This window comes from Lissotriton vulgaris, chromosome 2_1 (genome assembly GCF_964263255.1).
Source record: "Lissotriton vulgaris chromosome 2_1, aLisVul1.2, whole genome shotgun sequence".
Lineage (NCBI taxonomy): Eukaryota > Metazoa > Chordata > Amphibia > Caudata > Salamandridae > Lissotriton > Lissotriton vulgaris.
In genome coordinates, this window is record NC_141687.1 from 625,514,676 (window position 1) to 625,536,366 (window position 21,691).

General features: G+C 49.2%; 1 protein-coding gene across 4 annotated transcripts in view; it reads left to right on the top strand.

Moving 5' to 3' along the window:
* Positions 1–21,691, top strand: part of MACF1 (microtubule actin crosslinking factor 1) — a 1,022,862-nt gene that overhangs the window by 755,322 nt on the left and 245,849 nt on the right. For all 4 annotated transcript variants that reach the window (XM_086955743.1, XM_086955745.1, XM_086955746.1 and 1 more), the window contains 2 exons: positions 17,602–17,834; positions 20,924–21,130. In XM_086955743.1, the coding sequence (XP_086811869.1) occupies positions 17,602–17,834; positions 20,924–21,130 (440 nt within the window). The remainder of the gene's footprint in view (positions 1–17,601; positions 17,835–20,923; positions 21,131–21,691) is intronic.

A 21,691-nucleotide genomic window follows, 5' to 3' on the forward strand; every position in this document is an offset into this window, starting at 1 on the left:
ACAAATGTGAAATTTTGGAAATGAGATCCTGCACTGGTGACCTGGTTAGCAGGAACCCAGTTCACTTCCAGTCAAAATCAGATCAAACGCCAGTTAAAAAGTGGGGTTGACACATGTCAAAAAAGAGGCACTTTCCTACAGTACTCACCTGAGGATAGTGACGACTTATACCTGGAGATCGAAGAACGTCCGGCAGCTTAGTTGGTCGTGAGTACATACCCTTTCCCTCCTTATCACAGCTCGCAGGCCAAACTGACCTCTGCAAAAGCCTGCAGTTGTATCCTGGAATACCAGATGCAGGCTGTCTGACCACCACTGCTGTCAGGACTGACCAATGACTGTGGTCACAACGCCCAGCTCCAGCTCAGCACCAAAGAAACACTCCGTCAGCTGGCTTGATCGTGACCAGCTTGGCATAGAGTAAACCATTGGCTCAGAAACTAACACCAGCAATGAAGCCTAAGACGCAGTAGTCAACTACCACCGCAGTTGGTGACGAAATGGTTGAGCCGCTCCTCCATCGGCTCCAAGAGGAGATTGATGCTCGACAGAGACATTTGGCTATCCATCTTCAGATAGGCTGGATGATCACCCGCCTACCTGGAACTGCCTTACAGCCACCAAAAAGTCAGCTTTCTTTAAAAGAAGCCTTGGATATAGCCCCTCCTCCAAAACAAAGGAAAAGGGCGGACAAAGTCTCAAGTCCACTACCTGCTCCTCCATCACCAGCACAGGCTACGCAGGACTCACTTTCCCCACACTCCTCTCACAGAGACCCCCCCTCTCCTACACACCACAGGGGACACCACTTCCATACACTGGAGACATATAAGGCAAAGACCCTCCTCCCATTTCCCCACAACTAGACCCTTGGAGACACTGACCCCGATCTTTACCCAACTTGACCATACCCTTCAGACGATTCCTCCGCATATCAGGAACTCCTCGCCAGGGCAGCTGCTTACCATAAAAATCCCCTCCACTCAGTCCCAATAGAAGAGGCTTTCCTTTTTGAGCCCCACAATACTTCCTTATGCAGAAGGGTATGTTGCGTCACACAGCTAACATTTTCCAAGATCCTGCCTGTGCTCGGTTAATTAATGCTGAGATTATAAAAAAAGTGAGGCGTGCCCATCAGATTCCACTTATAATCATGGTCCTCTTCCTCCAGGCTCTCCTTTGGTTCACATGGCCCGGAAAAGGGGCAAATCTCAAACAACCGGAGATGCCCTACAGAAACAACACCCCACCTCCCCCTCCAGACTAGACTCTGCAGGGAAAAGAGTAGCAGCACAGTCCACTACCCACTGGTGTATTGCCAACTCTGTAGGCCTCTTGGCCAGATACGACAGAGCCATATGGGATGAAGTGGAGGAATTCCTTCAGTACCTCCCTGAGTAACACACAAAAGAGGGCATGAGTTGGTGTCTGAAGTGAAATTAATCTCAAACACCACCATACGATGTGCCCTTTATGCCACCGACGCTGCTGCTCGGGCCTCAAGCAAAGCCTCCTTCTCAGACACCATGCATGGCTTCGTATATTAGAGTTCAAACCAGAGGTACAGCAGAATGGCCCTTCCTTTTGATGGCCAACATTTTTTGGGGTCCCAAGTGGACCATATCCTTAAGAGGATGAAAAGGGATACTGGAACAGTTAAGGATATGGATGCACTTCAGACTCTCACTTTTTGAGATACCTTTCAATGCACTCTCTTCCATGGAGGCTCTAAACAAACCTTCACTGAAGCCTCCTCTGTGTACATTCGACCACAGGCCCTGTCACAGTCAGAGGCGTCTCCAAAGGGCACCTATAGGGGTTGTAGCTCCAGAGGTAGGGGTAAGGGTCCCTCTCCAAAAGCAACCACTGCCACAGCCACCAAACCCCGACTTCCCCCTCCTACCCCAATCACATAACACCTGTTGCGGTGCCGTTGGGATGCAAGGGTTGTCCCCCCACATGGCAGAATTACAAGTCCAACCAGTGAATGCTGGACATCATACAGCATGATTACTGTCTGGAGGTAACTTGTCCATCACCTACCCTACCTCAACCCCCAACCCAAACTTTCATCAGAGCACATCACGCTATTCAAAGAAGAGGTGCAATCGCTCCTTCACAAAAGTGCCATTGAGCTGGTGCCACCTCAACAGCAATGCTTAGGATTGTACTTCCTAATTCCTGGCTCCCTCGGACCCATTCTGGACCAAGAACCCCTCCACAAATACATCCTGTCAAAACATTTTCATATGGTCACCTTTCAGGGTGTTATACCTCTTCTAAAGCATGGTAACTTCATGATCATTCTCGACCTGAAAGAAGAGTACTTCTACATACCAAGGCACCCAGCGCTTTGGCACTACGTCAGGTTTGTGGTCAGTGGGAAAGGCTATGCATTCAAGGTACTCCCCTTCAGGGTCATTACAGCTGCCAGTGTGTCCACAAATTATACCTCCCAGTGTATCTGAACTACAGGCTCATCAAGAGTTCCGCCCTCCAACTATGCTCCGAAAACACTCAGACCACTATACACCTTTTACATGACTTGGGGTTTACCATTAATGACACAAAATCCCACCTCCAACCCCCTCAATTTCAACCTTACTTAGGAGCAATCTTCAACTCAGAATATGGGTTGGCCTACCCCAACACTGCACAGAAACAGTCTTTTCAGACACTTCCTCTCAACCGTATACCAGATCACAGCCAGGACAGCCACTTGCCTCCTATGCATAATGGCTTCCTGCATTGCAATAGTACCCCATGCAAGAGTACATATGTGTCTGTTGCATGTATGCCTAGTGCAGCAATGGTGTCCAGAGAAGGGTCATTGGGGCGCTCAAGTGTTGGTCAGCCGCCACACTTGTCACTCTACTGTGGTGGAATACCAAAAACCTGTTGCAGGGGCGGCCTTTTCTCGACCCCAGTTCCGAAGGAGACTATCACAACGGATGCCTCCCTCTTGGAGTGGGGAACACATTTGCAAAGTATGACTGTCCAAGGCCACTGGGAACCCGAATACCAGGGCTTTCACATCAGTTACTTAGAACTCAAGCAGTTCACTATGCGTTGAAGGCTGGGAAAGTCGGCCTTATGTGGACAGACTATTTAACAACAAGGGGTGGTGATGGACAGAGTCTCTGAATTAAGCAGAATACTCTCACCCAGTCAAGAGATCAGGGCTAGATCCAACACCGTTTTTTAGCTCACTGCACCATCCCAGCTCAGAACCTGGCTATATGCAAATTAGTCTGTTCCTGTCACAGTGCATGATGGGAACAGGGCAAACCAAACTACCAAGCCAATTCTTACACTGGGAAGGAAACAAGCTTCCGGGGACCGGTTTCTGGCATTTCAGCCGTCGTCGGCCCGGCTTGCTTGAATCCTGATGGTGCAATGAGCAAGGGACTCACGTCGGAGTATACCCTTCCACGCTTAGGGTGGACAAAATATTTAACAACAAGGGGTGGTGATGGACAGAGTCTCTGAATTAAGCAGAATACTCTCACCCAGTCAAGAGATCAGGGAAGCTTGTTTCCTTCCCAGTGAAAGAATTGGCTTGGTAGTTTGGTCTGCCCTGTTCCCATGATGCACTGGGCCAGGGACAGACTAATTTGCATATAGCCAGGTTCTGAGCTGGGATGGTGCAATGAGCTAAAAACGGTGTTGGATCCAGCCCTGATCTCTTGACTGGGTGAGAGTATTCTGCTTAATTCAGAAACTCTGTCCATCACCACCCCTTGTTGTTAAATATTTTGTCCACCCTAAGCGTGGAAGGGTATACTCAGACGTGAGTCCCTTGCTCATTGCATCATCAGGATTCAAGCAAGCCGGGCCGAGGACGGCTGAAATGCCAGAAACCGGTCCCCGGAAGCTTGTTTCCTTCCCAGTGAAAGAATTGGCTTGGTAGTTTGGTCTGCCCTGTTCCCATGATGCACTGGGCCAGGGACAGACTAATTTGCATATAGCCAGGTTCTGAGCTGGGATGGTGCAATGAGCTAAAAAACGGTGTTGGATCCAGCCCTGATCTCTTGACTGGGTGAGAGTATTCTGCTTAATTCAGAAACTCTGTCCATCACCACCCCTTGTTGTTAAATATTATTTGAACAGACAACACCAAAGCCATGTTTTATCTTCAAAAACAGGTGAAAGGACTCCACCGTTCTCTCTGCTCTTCCAATTTCGATTTTCCTGTTTAAACCAATCGCTGAATGACGTTATATGCATCATATAACAACAGTGATGCTTTAAATATTACAAGAGGTATTCTGTTCTCATATAATTTGTTTAAAAATATGTCTTTGAAAAGAAACCTTGTTTGAACAAAATGTTAAAAAAAATTAACAATGCACGCAAGTAGGATAATTCATGAATAACTAATAACGGTCACACTTTTAGATAAGGGCAGTGAGTACTAGTAACAGTTAACTTCACTTAGCGCTGAGTAGACCTCGACGGCGAACGGCATTGTTGCCTCGACGGCGAGTGCCGGTGCCTGGACCCATCACGACGTCGACGACTCCTCGACGTTGATGAAGTTCTCGACGTCGACCTCGTCCGAGGTCTCGACGTCAGCCCCTTTCGACGTTGAACATCGACGCTGCTTCGACCCAGAGCCCTGGGTCGACGGGGAGCACACGGTGGTCAATCCTCTCGACGCCGACGTCGATGCCATCGACGTCGACGGGATCTGTGCCATTTCCTGGCCTTCTCTTGACTGGGGAGCCCCCCAGAGGCCTCAGCACGGGCAGAGGACCCAGATCCAGTCCTCCCATGCCCAGACCCACCTTCATCCTGAAGTCTCCTCTGCTCCAGACCTTGGAGCCGGATCCTCTCTCTGTTCCTCAGGGTCCTTTTGGAGAAGGACCTGCAGATCTCACAATCCTCCGGGACATGAGATGAAGGTAGGCAAAGGATGGTAGGCTATGGACATCTGATCCGGCCTTCTTCCTGGCACACTCCGGACACCTGTCTAATAATGCAGGCATTTTCGACAGAAAAGTGGCAAGAAACTGGTAAAAAAAAACAGCAGATGAAAGAAGGATAAGGCAGACGTCGAGTCAACACTGTAAACACTTTAAAAAGTGTCACAAAATCGAATTAAACCCAAAAATGGAGAGCTCAATGCTCCAGGGTCCTGCTAGCAGGAGCCGGAAAAAAGAACTGAAAGTAAAAGGAGTTTGCTGTGCATCATGGGATACCGAGGGGCTCCGGAGAGTTCTTTAAAGGCACGGTACCCCTTTTCCAGACAGATAATGGCAGCCCATGGGGCTTGTCTGTCCATCCCTTCCTCTATATCATTCCAAGGATTTTGTGAAGGGGAAAGTTTCTCTATGGGTGAAACTTAGCAGACTGTATTAAATGTGATGATTGGTGGAATATCCTTTGCATTTCTAGTTGAAGTACTGGACATTTTCTCTTAAGTGTCTATGCAGGACTGCATTGAAGACAGCTTAAGAGATTATGTTTGATTGCTCCGGGGTCCACGCACATGGGCAGGACTATTCACTAGATAATGACTATACACAGAGATACCCCTACTACAGAACTGGAGTTACAGGTGAGAAACTACTCCATCCCTATCTAGCTCCTGGTCTTACCAACTAAACACACTGGGCATGGAGTAAATAAAAAATGTGTATCTGAAAGAGACACGTTAGTGATAGATTCCTTACCTTAGAATATCCCCAGGCGTCAGACTGGATCCGGAAACTTTTGCGTAGCAATACCCCTGCGCGCTGGTAGGCGTCGTCTGCGGCTCCGCGTCCGTCGTCGGCGTCGTGAGCGCCGGGATGACGTCGTCGGAGTACTTAGACGGCGCCCATGCGCGCTGACGTTAGTTCTTCTTTTTTCCGCGCCAGCTAGCGCAGATCCGGAAGAAGCTCTACCCCCAGTCACTTTTTGACTGAATAGTTTTTTGATCCCTTTTGATCTTCTCTTAGTCGACTGTCTCGACTATCGGTGCCAGGGATGCCCGGGTTCAAGCCTTGTTCGAAGTGCGGCCGACTCATGTCGGTCACGGACCCCCATCGCCGGTGCCTGAAGTGCTTAGGCCTCGACCACGACGATCGAACCTGCGTCGACTGCCGGGCTCTGACGTCGAAGGCTAGGCGGGAGCGGTCCCGCAAGCGTCTCGAGCTGAGGCACTCGGCCCGCGCCGCTCCAGGTCCCGGTCCCGGTCCCACGGGAGGTCGAGGGACAGGTCGCGAGGTCGGAGTCATCGACGTTCCGGAAGTGGACACCGATCGTCTGGTTCCAAGTCCTCAGGTAAGAGGCATGAGAGGTCGGAACGACACCATCGGTCCTCCGACCCGCCCCGACGCTCGCTCGATGCGCCCGGGGACCCGGGCGACACCGCCCACGCGGCTCCGCGGGAGTCGCAAGCGTCGCCGCCTGCCCCACACCTTCGGGTCCCTGGGCACGGCGCGTCGCAGGAGGAGGTCGAGAGGTACCTCATGGCCATGAGGGCCCTCCCTCCTCAGTCGGTTCCCGTGGCGCCTTCGGGCCGATCGGCTCCGTCTGGAGGTCCTTCCGGGTTGGGCGCTTCGGCCCCGACGACGTCGGGTGCTTCGGTCCCGGCGCCGCGCGACCTCGCTGGATCCGGGTCCGGGTCCTCGCCGGTCGACCTTACGACCTCGCCGGCGCCGTCCCCTCAGGTGTCGTCCCCGGCAGCCGATGTGGTTGCCGACCCCAATGTTTCCTACGGTCCTACTCGGGAGTCGGAGGGGCGCCGCTGGGCGCCGATTCCGTCGGCCTTTGGAGACTTCTATCTCCACGAGGAGGCCCTGGCTGTTAATCCTGGTCTCCAGGAGCCAGGTGACGAGGAGCAATGGGAGGGGTCCGAGGACCCTCTGGCACGTGATTGCCAGTCGCATCAGGACTGGACATATGAGCTTGGGGAGGCCAGCAGTATTGACACCTCGCCAGACACTGGATTTACGTCGCCCCCGACTGTGGCTTCGGAGGCGGGTTCTGCTTACAGCGTAGTGTTGACGAAGGCAGCTAAGGCCTTAAACCTTCAGCTCCCCGTCGCGGCCGTGAGGACTAATCTCCTCACTGAGGTCCTCAAACAGCAGTCCGGCTCCGCGGAGCCCCTCCTGCCGTTCAATGAGGCCTTGTGTGACGTTCTGCTGGGCACTTGGTCCAAGCCCGCCACAGGCCCCCCCTGTGGACAGGAACGTGGCCAGGCGCTACCGCCCGGCACTGGGCGACCCATGCTTTTTGTCCACCAATCCCACCCTCGAGAGCCTGGTCATCCAGGCCTCTAACTCCCAAACCGCATTCCCTTCGGCCCCGCCCGACACGGAATCCAAGAGATATGAGCAGTTCGGGAAGAAGGTCTTCTCGTCTGTGAGCCTAGGGCTACGGTCTGTGAACACCAACTGTCTCTTGGGCCGCTACACCCACACTCTGTGGGACACGGTTGCGGAGGTGCTGCCACAATGCCCTGAGGAGGTCAGGGCTAAACTCAGCCAAACCCTTGCGGACGGCCGAGATGCGGCACGTTTTTCTATCCGGTGTGGGCTGGATACCACGGACTCACTGGGCAGGGCGATGGCAACGACGGTGGCGGTTCGACGCCACGCCTGGTTGAGGTCCGCCAACTTCTCGGCCGATGTCCAGGCCACCCTCCTGGACATGCCGTTTGATGGCCGTCGCCTCTTCGGCGACAAGGCAGACCATGCGCTGGAACGTTTCAAGGACTCCAGGGCCACGGCCAAGTCCTTGGGCCTTACGGCCCCACGCCAGCAATCGGGTGCCTTTCGCTCCTTTCGTGGCCACGGAAGGGGCGCCCCACCACGGACCGTCAGCCACGCGCCGCAGAATGTTCAGCAACGCGGTGGCGGACGTGGGAACCGCCGTGGCGGTGGTCGGGGCCAGCGGCGAGGCCAGTCCACACCTCCCTCAGCAGCCCCCGCCTCAAAACCTTCCTAGTCCGAGTTTTCAGGCCCATGTGACGCCTGTGGGAGGCAGGGTTCGCCATCACCTCTCCCACTGGCATACAGTCACTTCGGACAGGTGGGTGCTGCAAATTGTCCGAAGGGGTTTCTCCCTCCCCTTCGAGTCTTCCCCTCCATCCATGCCACCTCAATACCACCGTGTGTCGGGGGATCACTTGCAACTTCTGCAAGAGGAGGTTTCGGCCCTCTTGGCCAAGAGGGCCATCGAGCGCGTTCCTGGGCCAGAAGTAGGACGTGGTTGTTACTCCCACTACTTTCTGGTACCCAAGAAGGGCAAAGGGGGCCTACGCCCTATCTTGGATCTGCGGAACGTCAACGGCTTCCTCCGGACGGAGAAGTTCAAGATGCTCACTTTGGCTCAGGTCCTGGCTGCCCTGGACCCAGGAGACTGGATGGTAGCGTTGGACTTGCAGGACGCCTATTTCCACATCCCCGTCCTGCCGGCCCACCGGCGTTACCTACGGTTCATGGTAGGCCAAGAGCACTTTCAGTTTACCGTGCTCCCCTTCGGCCTTGCCAGCGCCCCACGGGTGTTCACGAAGGTGATGGCGGTGGTCGCAGCCCATCTTCGCAGGCAGGGGATATCAGTCTTCCCCTACCTCGACGACTGGTTGTTGAAGGCGGGCTCGCCCCAGTCAGTCGTCAGCCACCTCCAGACTACGGCCGACCTCCTGCACTTGCTGGGGTTCTCCATCAATGTGCCGAAGTCACACCTGTGTCCCTCTCAAAAGCTCCTCTTCATCGGAGCGGTTCTCGACTCGGCGCAGTTTCGGGTTTACCCACCCGAACAGCGGGTTCGGGATATTCAGGCTCTGATTCCTGTATTCAGGCCGTTATCCCGGGTCTCGGTCAGGTTGACGCTGCGGCTTCTGGGGCTGATGGCCTCCTGCATCCTTCTGGTGCGTCACGCCAGGTGGCGGATGCGGGCTCTGCAGTGGGACCTGAAGTTTCAGTGGGCCCAGTATCAGGGCAACCTGTCCGATCATGTCCTGATCTCGGAGGGCACTGCGAAGCAACTGCAGTGGTGGCTCACGGACCGCGACTGGGTCAGTGGCAGACCCCTCTCCCTACCCCAGCCGGAGCACGTAGTTGTGACGGACGCGTCCCTCCAGGGCTGGGGAGGCCACATGGGAGAGGCGGAGATCAGAGGCCTCTGGTCTCCGGCGGAGTCCCGGCTCCACATCAACCTTCTGGAGCTGCGGGCGATTCGTCTTGCACTGAAGGCATTCCTCCCCTCTGTCAAGGGGAGCGTAGTGCAAGTGTTCACCGACAACACCACCGCCATGTGGTACTGCAACAAACAGGGCGGTGTGGGGTCGTGGACCCTCTGCCAGGAGGCTCTGCGCCTCTGGCAGTGGCTGGAACATCAGGGCGTGACCCTGGTGGTTCAACACCTGGCAGGCTCTCTGAATGCCAGGGCGCACGAACTCAGCCGCCGGTGCATGATGGATCACGAATGGCGTCTGAACTCGGACGTGGCGCAAGGTCTCTTTCGACAGTGGGGAGAGCCTTGGTTAGATCTATTCGCCACAGAAGAGAACGCGCAATGTCAGCCGTTCTGCGCGTTGGAGTTTCCAAGGCGGCACTCGCTCGGAGACGCTTTTCGTCGCGAGTGGAGCTGCGGTCTGTTGTACGCCTTTCCGCCTATACCACTTCTGCCCAGAGTGCTGAAGAAGATCAGGCGCGACCGGGCCCAGGTCGTCCTTGTGGCTCCGGACTGGGCACGAAGATACTGGTATCCCGAGCTACTCAGCATGTCAGTCGATCCCCCGATTCGTCTGCCTCTTCGGGAGGACCTTCTGTCGCAGCAGCAGGGGACGGTCCTGCACCCGAACCTGTCCAGTCTCCACCTACAAGCTTGGAGATTGAGCGGCGGCAGTTGAGGCCATTTGACTTGCCACTCTTAAAGGGTACCTTTCTGCTCTATCAGCCTTCTTGAGGCTACCAGATCAGCCTTCTTTATTCAAGTCCCCTATTGTGAGTAGATTTCTGAAGGGCATCACGCATATGTTTCCTCCTGTTCCCTTCGTGATGCCCCAGTGGGACTTGAATCTGGTTCTCACCTATCTGATGTGTGCTCCCTTTGAGCCACTTCATAACTGCCCTCTTCGTCTCCTTACTCTGAAGACGGCCTTCCTGGTTGCCATCACCTCTGCCAGGAGGGTGAGTGAGCTCCAGGCTCTTTCTTCTTCTCCACCTTTCCTGTCTGTTCATCCTGATAAGGTGGTGTTACGTACACGACCTTCCTTTCTGCCCAAGGTTGTCACGGCCTTCCACATCGGGCAGTCCATCACTTTGCCCACCTTCTTTCCGCCTCCGCATCCCTCGAAAGAGGAGGAGAGGCTCCACCGTCTGGATCCAAAACGTGCGCTCTCCTACTACCTAGATCGCACGCGCCAATTCCGGGTGGATGACCAACTCTTCGTTGGTTACGTGGGCGCGAAGAAGGGAAAGGCTGTGCACAAGAGGACCATCTCAAGGTGGATCATCTTGTGTATTCAAGCATGTTACTCCATGGCGAGGAAGGAGCCCCCGGCTGGATTGCGGGCTCACTCCACTCGGGCCACGGCAACGACAACTGCCCTGGGCCGCGGTGTCCCCCTGCAGGACATCTGTCAGGCAGCCACGTGGGCCTCGCTGCACACGTTCGCAAGACACTACTGCCTGGACAGTCAAGTCCGGAGGGATGGCTTCTTTGGCCGTTCCGTCCTCCAGGACTTTCTGGTGTGATATTGGTTCGCAGACCCACCACCGGGGTTGGTATTGCTGGGGTATCTATTCTAAGGTAAGGAATCTATCACTAACGTGTCTCTTTCAGATGCACAAGTTACTACTTGTGTAACGATATATCTGTAAGAGACATTAGTTAGTGATAGATTCCTTACCGCCCACCCATCCTCCCCGTTCTGCGAACCGATCTCTAGGGTTAAGGTCATCTCCCTTCAGGGCCCTAGTTTCATGGCACCAGTGTTAGTTCTATCATGGCTCTGCGTATCTGGCGCGGAAAAGCTGTGTTATCAGAACTGACGTCAGCGCGCATGGGCGCCGTCTAAGTACTCCGACGACGTCATCCCGGCGCTCACGCCGCCGACGACGGACGCGGAGCCGCAGACGACGCCTACCAGCGCGCAGGGGTATTGCTACGCAAAAGTTTCCGGATCCAGTCTGACGCCTGGGGATATTCTAAGGTAAGGAATCTATCACTAACTAATGTCTCTTACAGATATATCGTTACACAAGTAGTAACTTGTGCATTTGACACATCTATAGTTAGTTCCTGTTCTTGCCAGCACTTCACTGCACTCTTTTTCCCCTTCTTTTTCCTTCCACGAATGAACTACCAACCTTCCTGAAATACAAAATAAATTGAATCTAGCCTTTCTGGCACACCCACTGACAACACGGGTGAAGTGTCCAACAGGAGGACACACTAAACCTATTTACAACACCCACAGGTTAGCCACCTCCTTTGGGAGGACTGCTTAACAGTCTATGAGCAGCATGTGTATCTACAGCCACACATGCCCTAAACGGAAAATGTTAGTCACCCAGTAGATATCATCACATGCACCCACCTGTGACAGTTGCAGTTAGGTTTCTGTCTCACTTTCCTCTTTTGCATGGACATCTCTCTATACATCGCTTCACATCTCATTTCATCCTCACCCGCCTTACGGGTGGAAACAACTTGACAATGGAGTTGATGCCCAAGCGCATTACCAGCAAGAGTAGGAGTCGCTGAACATCGTGACTCAATAGGCTTCTTCATAGAAAAACAACTTGCACACATTCGGGCTTAAAAGTAGATTGCAGAAGTATGCAGACAATGTTAATCTATAGTACTATATGCCACGAACAGATATCTACTGAGTAAAATTTCCCTTTCTGAAGAAAATATGCCTTTACGAGGCAACATTTCTGTCTTGTTTTAATTGTGTAACTTAATAAAGATTTGATGGCACTGTATTGCTATTAATATGGATTCACAGTGCTGCTGAAGGTTTGCTAGCTTCACATCCTGGTCTTCAGGTGTCTGTCTGACCATAGATAGCTTGCGTTGTAGTATCAGTGACCTCTCTGAAAAATACCACTTTAAACATTTGGTGGGTGGCAAGGAGTGTTACTTGTTGCCATAGACCCTCCTGTCTGTATCTAACTGTATCGCTTCAAGGATTCTTGAAACTCCAGTGACTAAGATGTTGTTCAAAGCCCAATAGTGAAGTTAATGCACAGCATGTGGGTCTCAATTAACTTCAAGCTGCGAAATAATTGAAACGGGTAAGCAACTTTTTTCTTTAATTTGCTAGCAGAGTAAGAGTCCATTAACCCAGTTACTTATTTTAGGCTTATTTTCTATTGGAAACTCTATTCTGCTTGTAATTGCTATCTTCAGTCAATATTTAAGGACGTCCACGCCGAAATCCTTATTTGAATCTACTTGTCCATTTCTCAGAGGAGAGCATCTGTTCCTTTTCTTTCAGCCATTGCAGCAGATACTTTAGAATTGTCTCTTCTGTATTGGATAAAAGTCCTGTAAAAGCTGTATGGTTTGCCTTCCGGATTCATACCCACTGAGCCTTACGGCTAGAGCGGTCGACCTGGAAGCTGGGGAACAGGGTTCGAGTCTCGGCAGCGACGTGCATTATCCTGTGATTCTGGGCAAATCACTTAATCTCCCTGTGCCTCACAAAAATGAATGTCAATTTGTAACGAAACTGGTGCTCATGTAAAGCACCCCGATACCCTATTTCTCGGGTCTAGTTTGCGCTATATAAAACTCTAAAAAAAAAAAAAAAAAAAAAAAAGTCATGAAAGGCCATATAGGTTCTTGAGATCCAGGAAGTTATGTATGCTCAAGTCGATGCTGGGCCTTTTAGGGAAGAAGTGGAGCCATTTGCGTTCAAAATAGAAAATAGCCAATGTTATGGATGTGTCCACCTTGGAACTTGAGCAGAACCTTTTTCAATACCTTGCATGTTCCGTTTGAGAATCAGTGACCTTGATGTCATTCTTAAAATACAGTTCAGGCACTCGGCTTTAAGAGTTTCACCGGGAGGAGGAGGAGATTTTCCAGTGTCTGAGATTGTGAACCTCTTCTCTGATGACATCATACTTCTATCTTCTTAGCGAAGGAAACCATTTTTTCCTCCTTTCAATACTGGCATATGTAGCCTCCAGTTCTACAACGATTGCAGTGATTCATCCTCTGGCACACCCAGATGCAGAATGGCCTCAAAAGGATAGATTTAGTTGTAGGTCTTGCTGCAAATCACAAAGCTTCTCAGATAATTTTTGGTTGAGGGTGAAAAAATACACGATTCTGACCGGATCCACCTTTGCTGACTGTGTAATGTATTTACCTTAGTCTGTGGTGTTGGTCCTGTTAAAGATATTTGTGGCGGTTGATACCGTAGCATTCTACAGGAGTACAAATAAGGTAGCTCAAAAGTTCAATATCAACGCTTCAATTCAGTAAATGCAGATGTCAGAGAAGTTAAGTCCATTTTAACCAAAACCCGAGGCCAGGCCTCTGTATTCTCGGGCACTTTGACTTATGGAGGCAACACCAGAGACTATTCTAAATCCATCTTAAATAAGATTTAATTGTCAGCAAGACAAAAAGTTTGTCACTGGACCAAAATTATCTTTTGCTAGGCGACAGGCGACTGCCAAATACTCTTATAATTTAATCTGTCTTTAAGCATTTCAGCAACTCCTCTGACTCAACTGCAGCACTTGCAGAAAAAAAAGTAAGTCACAGAGTGAACATACCTAGATGAAAAGTATAGCCAACATCCTTGACAGCTCAGACTGTGCACTTTGGGATGCAAAGATTGTATGATCTCTGATAGAGTTGTCAGATCTGGCAGAGTTATCTGATCTGTGTCACTTCCGTTGAGTAGTCCTACGTAGGTTTCCATGATCATTGTATGCTTATTTATTGCTGTGTGTGCAGCAAAGTAAACAAGACCATCTATTTATCAGATCTCCATTGTTTCACTGCAGGGTGTGTGGGCAAAGAAATGTATAAAAATGAAGGCGGATGTCAAAGTCTTCATGACCATCAGCCTAAAGGACTGAGTTTCTAAGAGCTTAATGGAGTTGTTCAACAAGATGTAAAAGCAGCAGTGGGATAACACACACTAAAGGCAAAAGCAGCAGTACTAACATCCATTACAGCACCAAGAGAAGCTGGCCTTTGATCAGCAACAATCATGCTCAAATACGTGCAGAGAATACCAGCAGCAATGCTGAATAAAGCCTCCTGTGACTAAGCAGACACTATGGCTCTCCTGTCATGTCCCTGGGTGGGGAGAACATTGACCCCAATGTCCCCCTAGTTTGGAGAAGTATAGGCAGGGGCCAGGTGAAGGTTCTGAGTGATACAGGTGCTAGTATAGCAACAATCCTGGCTAAACTGGTTTCCCCAGACCAGATCCTACCTGAGGAGGGGCATGAGATTGTCAATGCTGATTGTGTCACAAAGTCACACCCTTTGGTTGTGGTTGACTTTGAGTGGGGAGGAGTTAGTGACCTAAAGAAGGCAGTTGTGCCCCCTACTATCCCAGTGGAGTGCTTGCTGAGCAATGACTTAGAGACTTCTACTTTAGACAGTAGGGTCTACCTGAATGGGTGTCACTACAGGAGCACAGAAGGCCCAGGGAGAGAGTCTAGGGAACCTGCAGCCTGAAACTATGGACCAGGACCCTGAAGCCAAGAGGATGGCCGGAAAGCCGCCAGCCCAGCCACCAACGAGCCATGCTCTCTGAAGGAGCCCAACCCTCAGGGGGAAGGCATGGTACCTGAAGAAGAACTGACTCCTGGAAATTTGTCAGATCTGGTAGAACTCCAGGGAGCAGGGGGTCCTTCTAGGGAGGACCTGAGCAATGGACAAAGGACCTGTCCCACTCTAGAAGACTTGCGGTCATATGTCAAGCACAAGGGGACACCAATGGTACCCATAAGGTATACTGGATTGGGGGGGGGGGCTTGTGTACAGAGAGCCAAGGGACCCCAAACCAGGGGCATCCAGGAGACTGGTCGTCCCTCAACAGTACAGAGTTTCTCCTTAACCTGGCCCATAATATCCCCTTGGGTAGGTACCTGGGAAAGGTTGGTCAGCCACTTCTACTGGCCCCAGACGTCTGAGAAGGTCAGTATGTTTTGTTGTTCCTGTGTGACCTGCCAAACCAGTGGCAAAACAGTAGGCACGCCAAAGGCTCCCATCATACCATTACCAGTTGTGTGGAGGGGGTAGAGCTTTGAACAGGTGGAGATGGATACTGTTGGTCCCCTAGATCCACCCACAGGTTCAGGGAACAGGTTCATCCTAGTGGAAGTGGACCATGCCACTGGGTATCCAGAGGTTATTCCACTTAGGATAGTACCTGCCCCTGCAGTGGCCTGAGCCCTCCTTGGAATCCATCTCCAGATGGGGGAACACATTTCATGTCACTCTATCTGAAGGCCACATGGGAAGAATGTGGTGTGACCTCCAAGTTTGCCACCCCATATCAATCCCCAATGCAATGGTTTAGTTGGAAGATTCAACAAAACCATAAAAGGCATGACCATGGGTTTCCCATAAAAACTCAGGAGGAGATGGGACATTCTCCTCTCATGCGTACTGCGTGCATACAGGGAAGTCCCATAAAAAGGAGTTGGCTTCATTCCCTTTCAGCTGCTTTTAGGATACCCTGTGAGAGGCCCACTTAGCTTGGTTAAGGAAGGGTGGTAGAGGTGCCTGAGGGTACCTACGCAGGACATAGTTGGACAATGTGCTTGTCCTTTGCTCCAGAATAGCAGAGTACATTAAGAAAGCAAACAAGATTTTGGTGACTAGCCAGGAGCTTGTCAAGCACTGGTATGACCAAAAAGCCTCCATCATGGAATATCAACCAGGACAATCGGTGTGGGTCTTAGAGTCTGTAACACCCAGGGCGTTACAGGAGAAGTGGACTGGGACATACACCATCATAGAGAAAAAGGGGGAAGTCACCTCCTTGGTGTACATGGATACTCTCAAGAACCCCCACAGGATGATCCATGTGAATAGACTCAAGCTACACCATGAAAGGGCAGACATCACCCTATTGATGGTAACAGATGAAGGCGAGGAAAAAGAGTGGCCACCTCCCAGACCTCCTATCTACTAATGCCTAAATGTAACTGTGGAGGGAGTACTGATCTGTCCCACACTGATAGGCCAGCAACAAGGGACTGCTATCACTTGCTGAAGCAGTTTGCTGGACTGTTTTTTCTGACCCCAGCTCTGACAATATGGTGTACCCATGACTTGGGCACCGTTGGCAGCCTTCCTGTCAAGAGTAAAAATTATAGATTGTTTGACCAAGACCAGCATCAAGGCTGAGGTTGCCAAAATGTTGGAGCAGGGAGGTGATTGAGCCTGTCAGTAGTCCATATGCCAGCCAAGTGGTACTGGTGCCCAAACCCAGCCCCAAAGGGAAAACCTGGGATGAGGTTTGTGCAGTCAATCAGTGCAGACACTAAGACTGATGCCCACCCCATTCCAAGAGCTGATGAGCTCATCGATAAGCTAAGTATCTAAGCACCTTTGACCTGATATCAGGTTATTAACATATTTCCCTCACTACAGAAGCCAAGAAGAGGTCTGCTTTCTCCACAGCTGAAGGCCACTTTCAATTCAAGGTGATGCCTTTTGATTTGAAGAATGCCCCAGGTATTTACCATAGTTTGGTGAATCGTGCACTGTCCGGATTGGAATGCAGCCTATCTTGACGATATCCCTGTATTTAGCTCTTCCTAGAAGATTGGTTCATTTCCAAATAGTCACTTAAGTGGGCTGTGCAACTCTGCACATTTCCTTTTCATGATTTTTTTTCCTTTCTTCATTTAACTTATTCTCCTGCTTTTCTCACTTTCAGATTGAGGTACTGGCATTCTGTCTTATTCTGTTTATGAATGTCAAAGAATTTCCAAGGATTCAGAAGAGAAACTTAGTTGTCTGTAATCCTTGTTCTCGCTAATAGTTATTTAAGAGTAACCCACCCTCCTCCACTTTAAAACAGGAGCATAACATGGATATGTGGGACCAATGAGTTTTTTTTGTCGTTGAAGGTTTTGAAATGTAACTGCCTCACTGACCTTGCTGTCCACTCTGAATTGTGTTGCTTATAGGACCCATGACAGTAAGACCTCACATATCTAAAAAAAAATGTGGTTATGCTCACCATTTTTAGAAGTATTTGTTCATGATGATGTTTGTAAGGGTTCCTGTGGCCAAATGTATTTTAAAGTGATTCTAATTGATGCTTTTGTTGGACAAAAAAGGTTTTCATTCTTGAAACTATTTTCGAAAGTGAAAAGGCTTTTTCAAATAACATCTGACATCCTGCATTCAGCCGGAAATAGTCTGTGTTTTGTTTTTTAAATCTTAGAACTTTCCATGATGTAGGTCTAGGATTGCAAGTATTTGTCTTCGAGGTTCAGCTTGAGGGGGTCTATGGATTAGTTTGACATGTCTACGAGAGAGGAGGCAGTGGATTGAGTGGCGTTTTTAAGATTGTTTAAGGAAGGAGGAATTTTTACTGCAGAACAGGTTGGGGGCAAGGCCATTCGCAGCACTGACAACAAACTTGTTGTTAATCTCCATCCCCAGGAGAAGAGGTGCTTCTCATCCAGGAGAAGTTAGATGGCATCAAGACCCGGTACTCTGAGATCACCGCAGCCAGTGCCAAAACCCTGCGAACCCTCGAGCAGGCGCGGCAGCTTGCAACCAAGTTCCAATCGACGCACGAGGAGCTGAGCACCTGGCTACGGAAGGTGGAGGAGGAGCTGGTTACCACCATACCTGTAGGGGAGCAGATACCTCAATTCCAACAGAGACAGAAGGTAAGAAACCACATAATGTCAGTGGAAACCTGTGATCCATCTCTTAATTTGTGATGTTTAAATATGCTCTGTCACCTAGGCGAGGGCATCCGGTGTGTAGGATGTTTTTCATGTTGCAGGCCATATACACAGACTGTCGGGGAGTTTTGTTTGGGGCCAGAGTGTCCTGAAAAAGGTACTGAGGGGAGAACAAAGCAAAGGTGTGTTTTTATGGTAAAGCTACATGTCGCACGATCTGTTGTAGTGTCAGGAACTCTCTGTAGGGAGCACTTGAAAGAGCAGCTCTCAAAGAGTTGTGCTATATGGCGCAAATGCTTCTGTTGGTGTGTTGTGATTTTGTGACAGAACCGAACAACACAGCACTCACTGAACGAGTTTCCCCATGAGACAGCATCCCATGCAAGGGCACCCTGACAATATGCACCATGAATTCTACTACACCTGACAATACAGTTATTCTTACAGCACTTTCTTCTTTCATGTTTTCTTAACAGAGCACCTCCTGCAGTACTCTTTCCCTAACACAACAGCCCTTCTCGGTCATTGTCACAACACAGTATCCAAAACCTAACAAAGCATACCATGTTGATAATCCTGTTGGTTCTGCACTGTTGTCTGTTATAGCTGTGCAGGGCTCCTGATGTTTTGCTATATTGTGGGTCTGTATTGGTGAGAAGTGTTGTTCTGTTTATAGGGAGTACATTATTGTGGGTTTTCCCCTCAGATTTGGTGTTAAGAGGCTGGACACGCACATATTTGTGTGTTTATTGGATCCTGTTGTCCAGCATGTGAAAAGGTGCTGTTCGCCGAGGGCTTTTACTGGAGGTCTCTTTAACCACTATTGATCTTTATGTATGGGTGCATATTGCTTTTACATCAAAAACTAGAGTCTGGGTTTATCCATTAGTCACTTTTTTTAGCCGGAGTGGATAATGATTAAGATGTAAGCTCCTGTAGTCTGCTACTAATCATAAAGGAATTTTTTTGTGGAAACCTTTGAGGAGACGTCTTTTGCATTAGTGAAAACTTCCTCTAAGAAAGCTGTAGTTTACGGATACCGTGTGCTGCCAGAACCTCCATTCAGTAGCTTTTATCAAGGTAATGGCAAGAGCCACACATGTAAAATAAAAGTTGAAAACTCAATTGTGGCTGAAAATGTTGCCTAGATCTACATAAAATTACACCTTGCAAGTTTTAGTGGAATGTCAAAGCCGAAAAACATAATATTTAAAAAAAAATGTCTAGAATTTACCTGATTTTCTTCTTGACAGAAACACACTTCTCAAATGCTATAAACGGTTACAGTGTTCGTAATAGCTCTCTAAGTGAACCCCATCAACAAATGGTGTCAAGAGTCAGCTGTCCTGCAAGCAGAGAAGGCATTTTACTCACAGAGCCGTCTCAATTCATCCATCCGCCTTATAGTGGCTTGACTGGGCCAGAGACAGTAAACATTAAAATGGAATGGAAACTTCATAGTGTTACACCTTGCTCATTGACCTTACAAATGGCACACCAGTGCTGACTGCACCTAGAACCAAATTGTCATTTTGCTATTCCTCCATGCCAAGTCCTCCTACATCAGATTGATGCTCCAAGTCCAAAAGTAGTTAACATGCAGAACACTGCTTTTAACAGTGGTCAGGTTCACTTTCTCCAAACAAGCTTTTTAATAATGTTGGTCATCAAGAAGTAAAAGGAGGGAAAAATCGGAAGACAGAATGACCTCTGAAGACTAGCTTGTTCTCAGAAGCACAGAGTACCAAAGGGCCATGGGCTGGACCTTTGTTAATTCTATTGTAAAACTCTTGTCCCACAGAGGAGGAAGAATCCCTTAAAGAGGTAGTATGAAACATATTGTCATGACCCTCCAGGCGTGAGGACAGAAGAGCCCTGGTATAACACGTACCACTCCTAATCTCAACAAGTTAATTCTACTGAAGCTTCCTGTACCAGATTCTCTGATTTGGTATAGTGAACTTAAGAATAGTTTACCTTTCTTCTTGAAATATAAGAAGAGTAATGGTGGGTTATGTACATGCCTTTAGTCTGCTTTCCTCCCTCATAATGACAATACTGGTCTACAATATGGAGGTAGGTGAAATCCCCCATTTTGATCTCATCAACAACAGCCTGGTGAGATAAAAAATATATTGAATACAGACTAAGCTTCGTTTTTTATGAGGAAACATACTTCCACCAGTGTGTCCTTGACTCACTCTGGTGTTTCCGTGACTGGTAATAGGAAATACATCATTCATGCTGTATTGTATTGTTCCTTTCACTGGCTTTATGTCCTGGGCCATCATTTCGGCGAATGCAGCTGCTGCTGATCAAAATATTGAGATCATGTGGCATTACAAAAAGCTGAATGCATTAATACTAACATAAGGGGAACCTCATTTGGCATATGGAAGTTTACGACTCAGGGCCTTCATGGTCACATCACAGCAGCAAGCATGCCTCCAGGCAGTGTTCTAACCAGAGATTCAGGCGCTTGCTTCATGTGACGTTTATCATAACAAGCCCTTGAAAGCATATATATAGATCACTCTGTAACAGCAAGACTAAAACTAATACAGCTGAAATTATGGGCCTACTGGCTCCCTGATATCCAGGTCCATACATGGGAAGATGCTAAACACTGTATATGCATCTTCACTTACAACATGGATTGAGTCTGCACGAGGGACAGGTCTCCATATCATGCACACCTCTGAGAACCCAATCCTAATAATAATTACACTTTCTACCAAGTGCTCCACACATGCACTCTCTCTTTATACTAGAGGTGTTGTTATTAGTTAACTAATTTTCTGTACAGCAAACATTCTTGAAATGAAATTTCCAGACTACAGAAGCAGGTACTGTTGTGTTTAATTGTACGATTCTAAGTCCTCAGCTGGAGTGGGAGGATTTATCAAGGCATGTTATTATATAAATCTGGAGAGGTGGTGTGCAAGGTAACTTTTTCTTCCTTGAGAGACATTGTCAGAAGCAGCCTGCCAGGGTCTACTACTGCAGGGGCTCCACATGTTTCCTAGTTCGAGGATGGTTTTATTTGACCTTTGCTTCCACCTGTTTCACAGGAGCTGAAGAAGGAAGTGATGGAGCAGCGACTAGTGCTTGATACTGTGAACGAAGTCAGCAGTGCCTTACTGGAGTTGGTGCCCTGGAGAGCTCGGGAAGGGTTGGACAAGCTTGTGTCTGAAGCCAATGAGCAGTACAAGTCCATCAGTGACACTGTTGGACAGCGGGTAGACCAGATTGATGCAGCTATACAGCGGTCCCAGCAGGTAGGAGCACTTGTTGCTGTTTGTTCTATGCAAGAATTATTTTTGTATTTTTTTTATGCGACCCGTCAGTATTCGGAGGAAGGAATAATGATGACTATTCCTTGTTAACCATGTACTTGCGCAATATTTTAAACAAGGGTTATTAGGCAGAGCTGAAATCCTTTCTGCCTCTTAGATAGTTTGACTTATCACCTGAAAAGGGTTAATTGTTGATTAAGTGTGAGTCTCCATTTCTTTTCCCCAAATGTGTACTGTTTGTGGAAGTGGTGTGCACCTCTCCCTTTCCCAAACTCCTGCATTTGGTTAATTGTGCAGTTAGTTCTAGTCTGTCCCTCTTCTACCACTGAGATGGTCGAGTTGTGGAGTTAGTGTGCTTGTGTCTTTCCCTCGGCACAACACCTGTAACACTAAAGGGGGCTGTTATTTGAATTGGAGTGGGTCTCCCGCAAAGCAGTGTGTCTAGGGGTTGGTTGCTAGTGTAGTCAGTGTAGGTCTCCTCTCTTCCCGATAGGTCTGGGGTGGGTGGTGTTGGAGTTAGTGTAGGTTACACCCAGTCCTCTT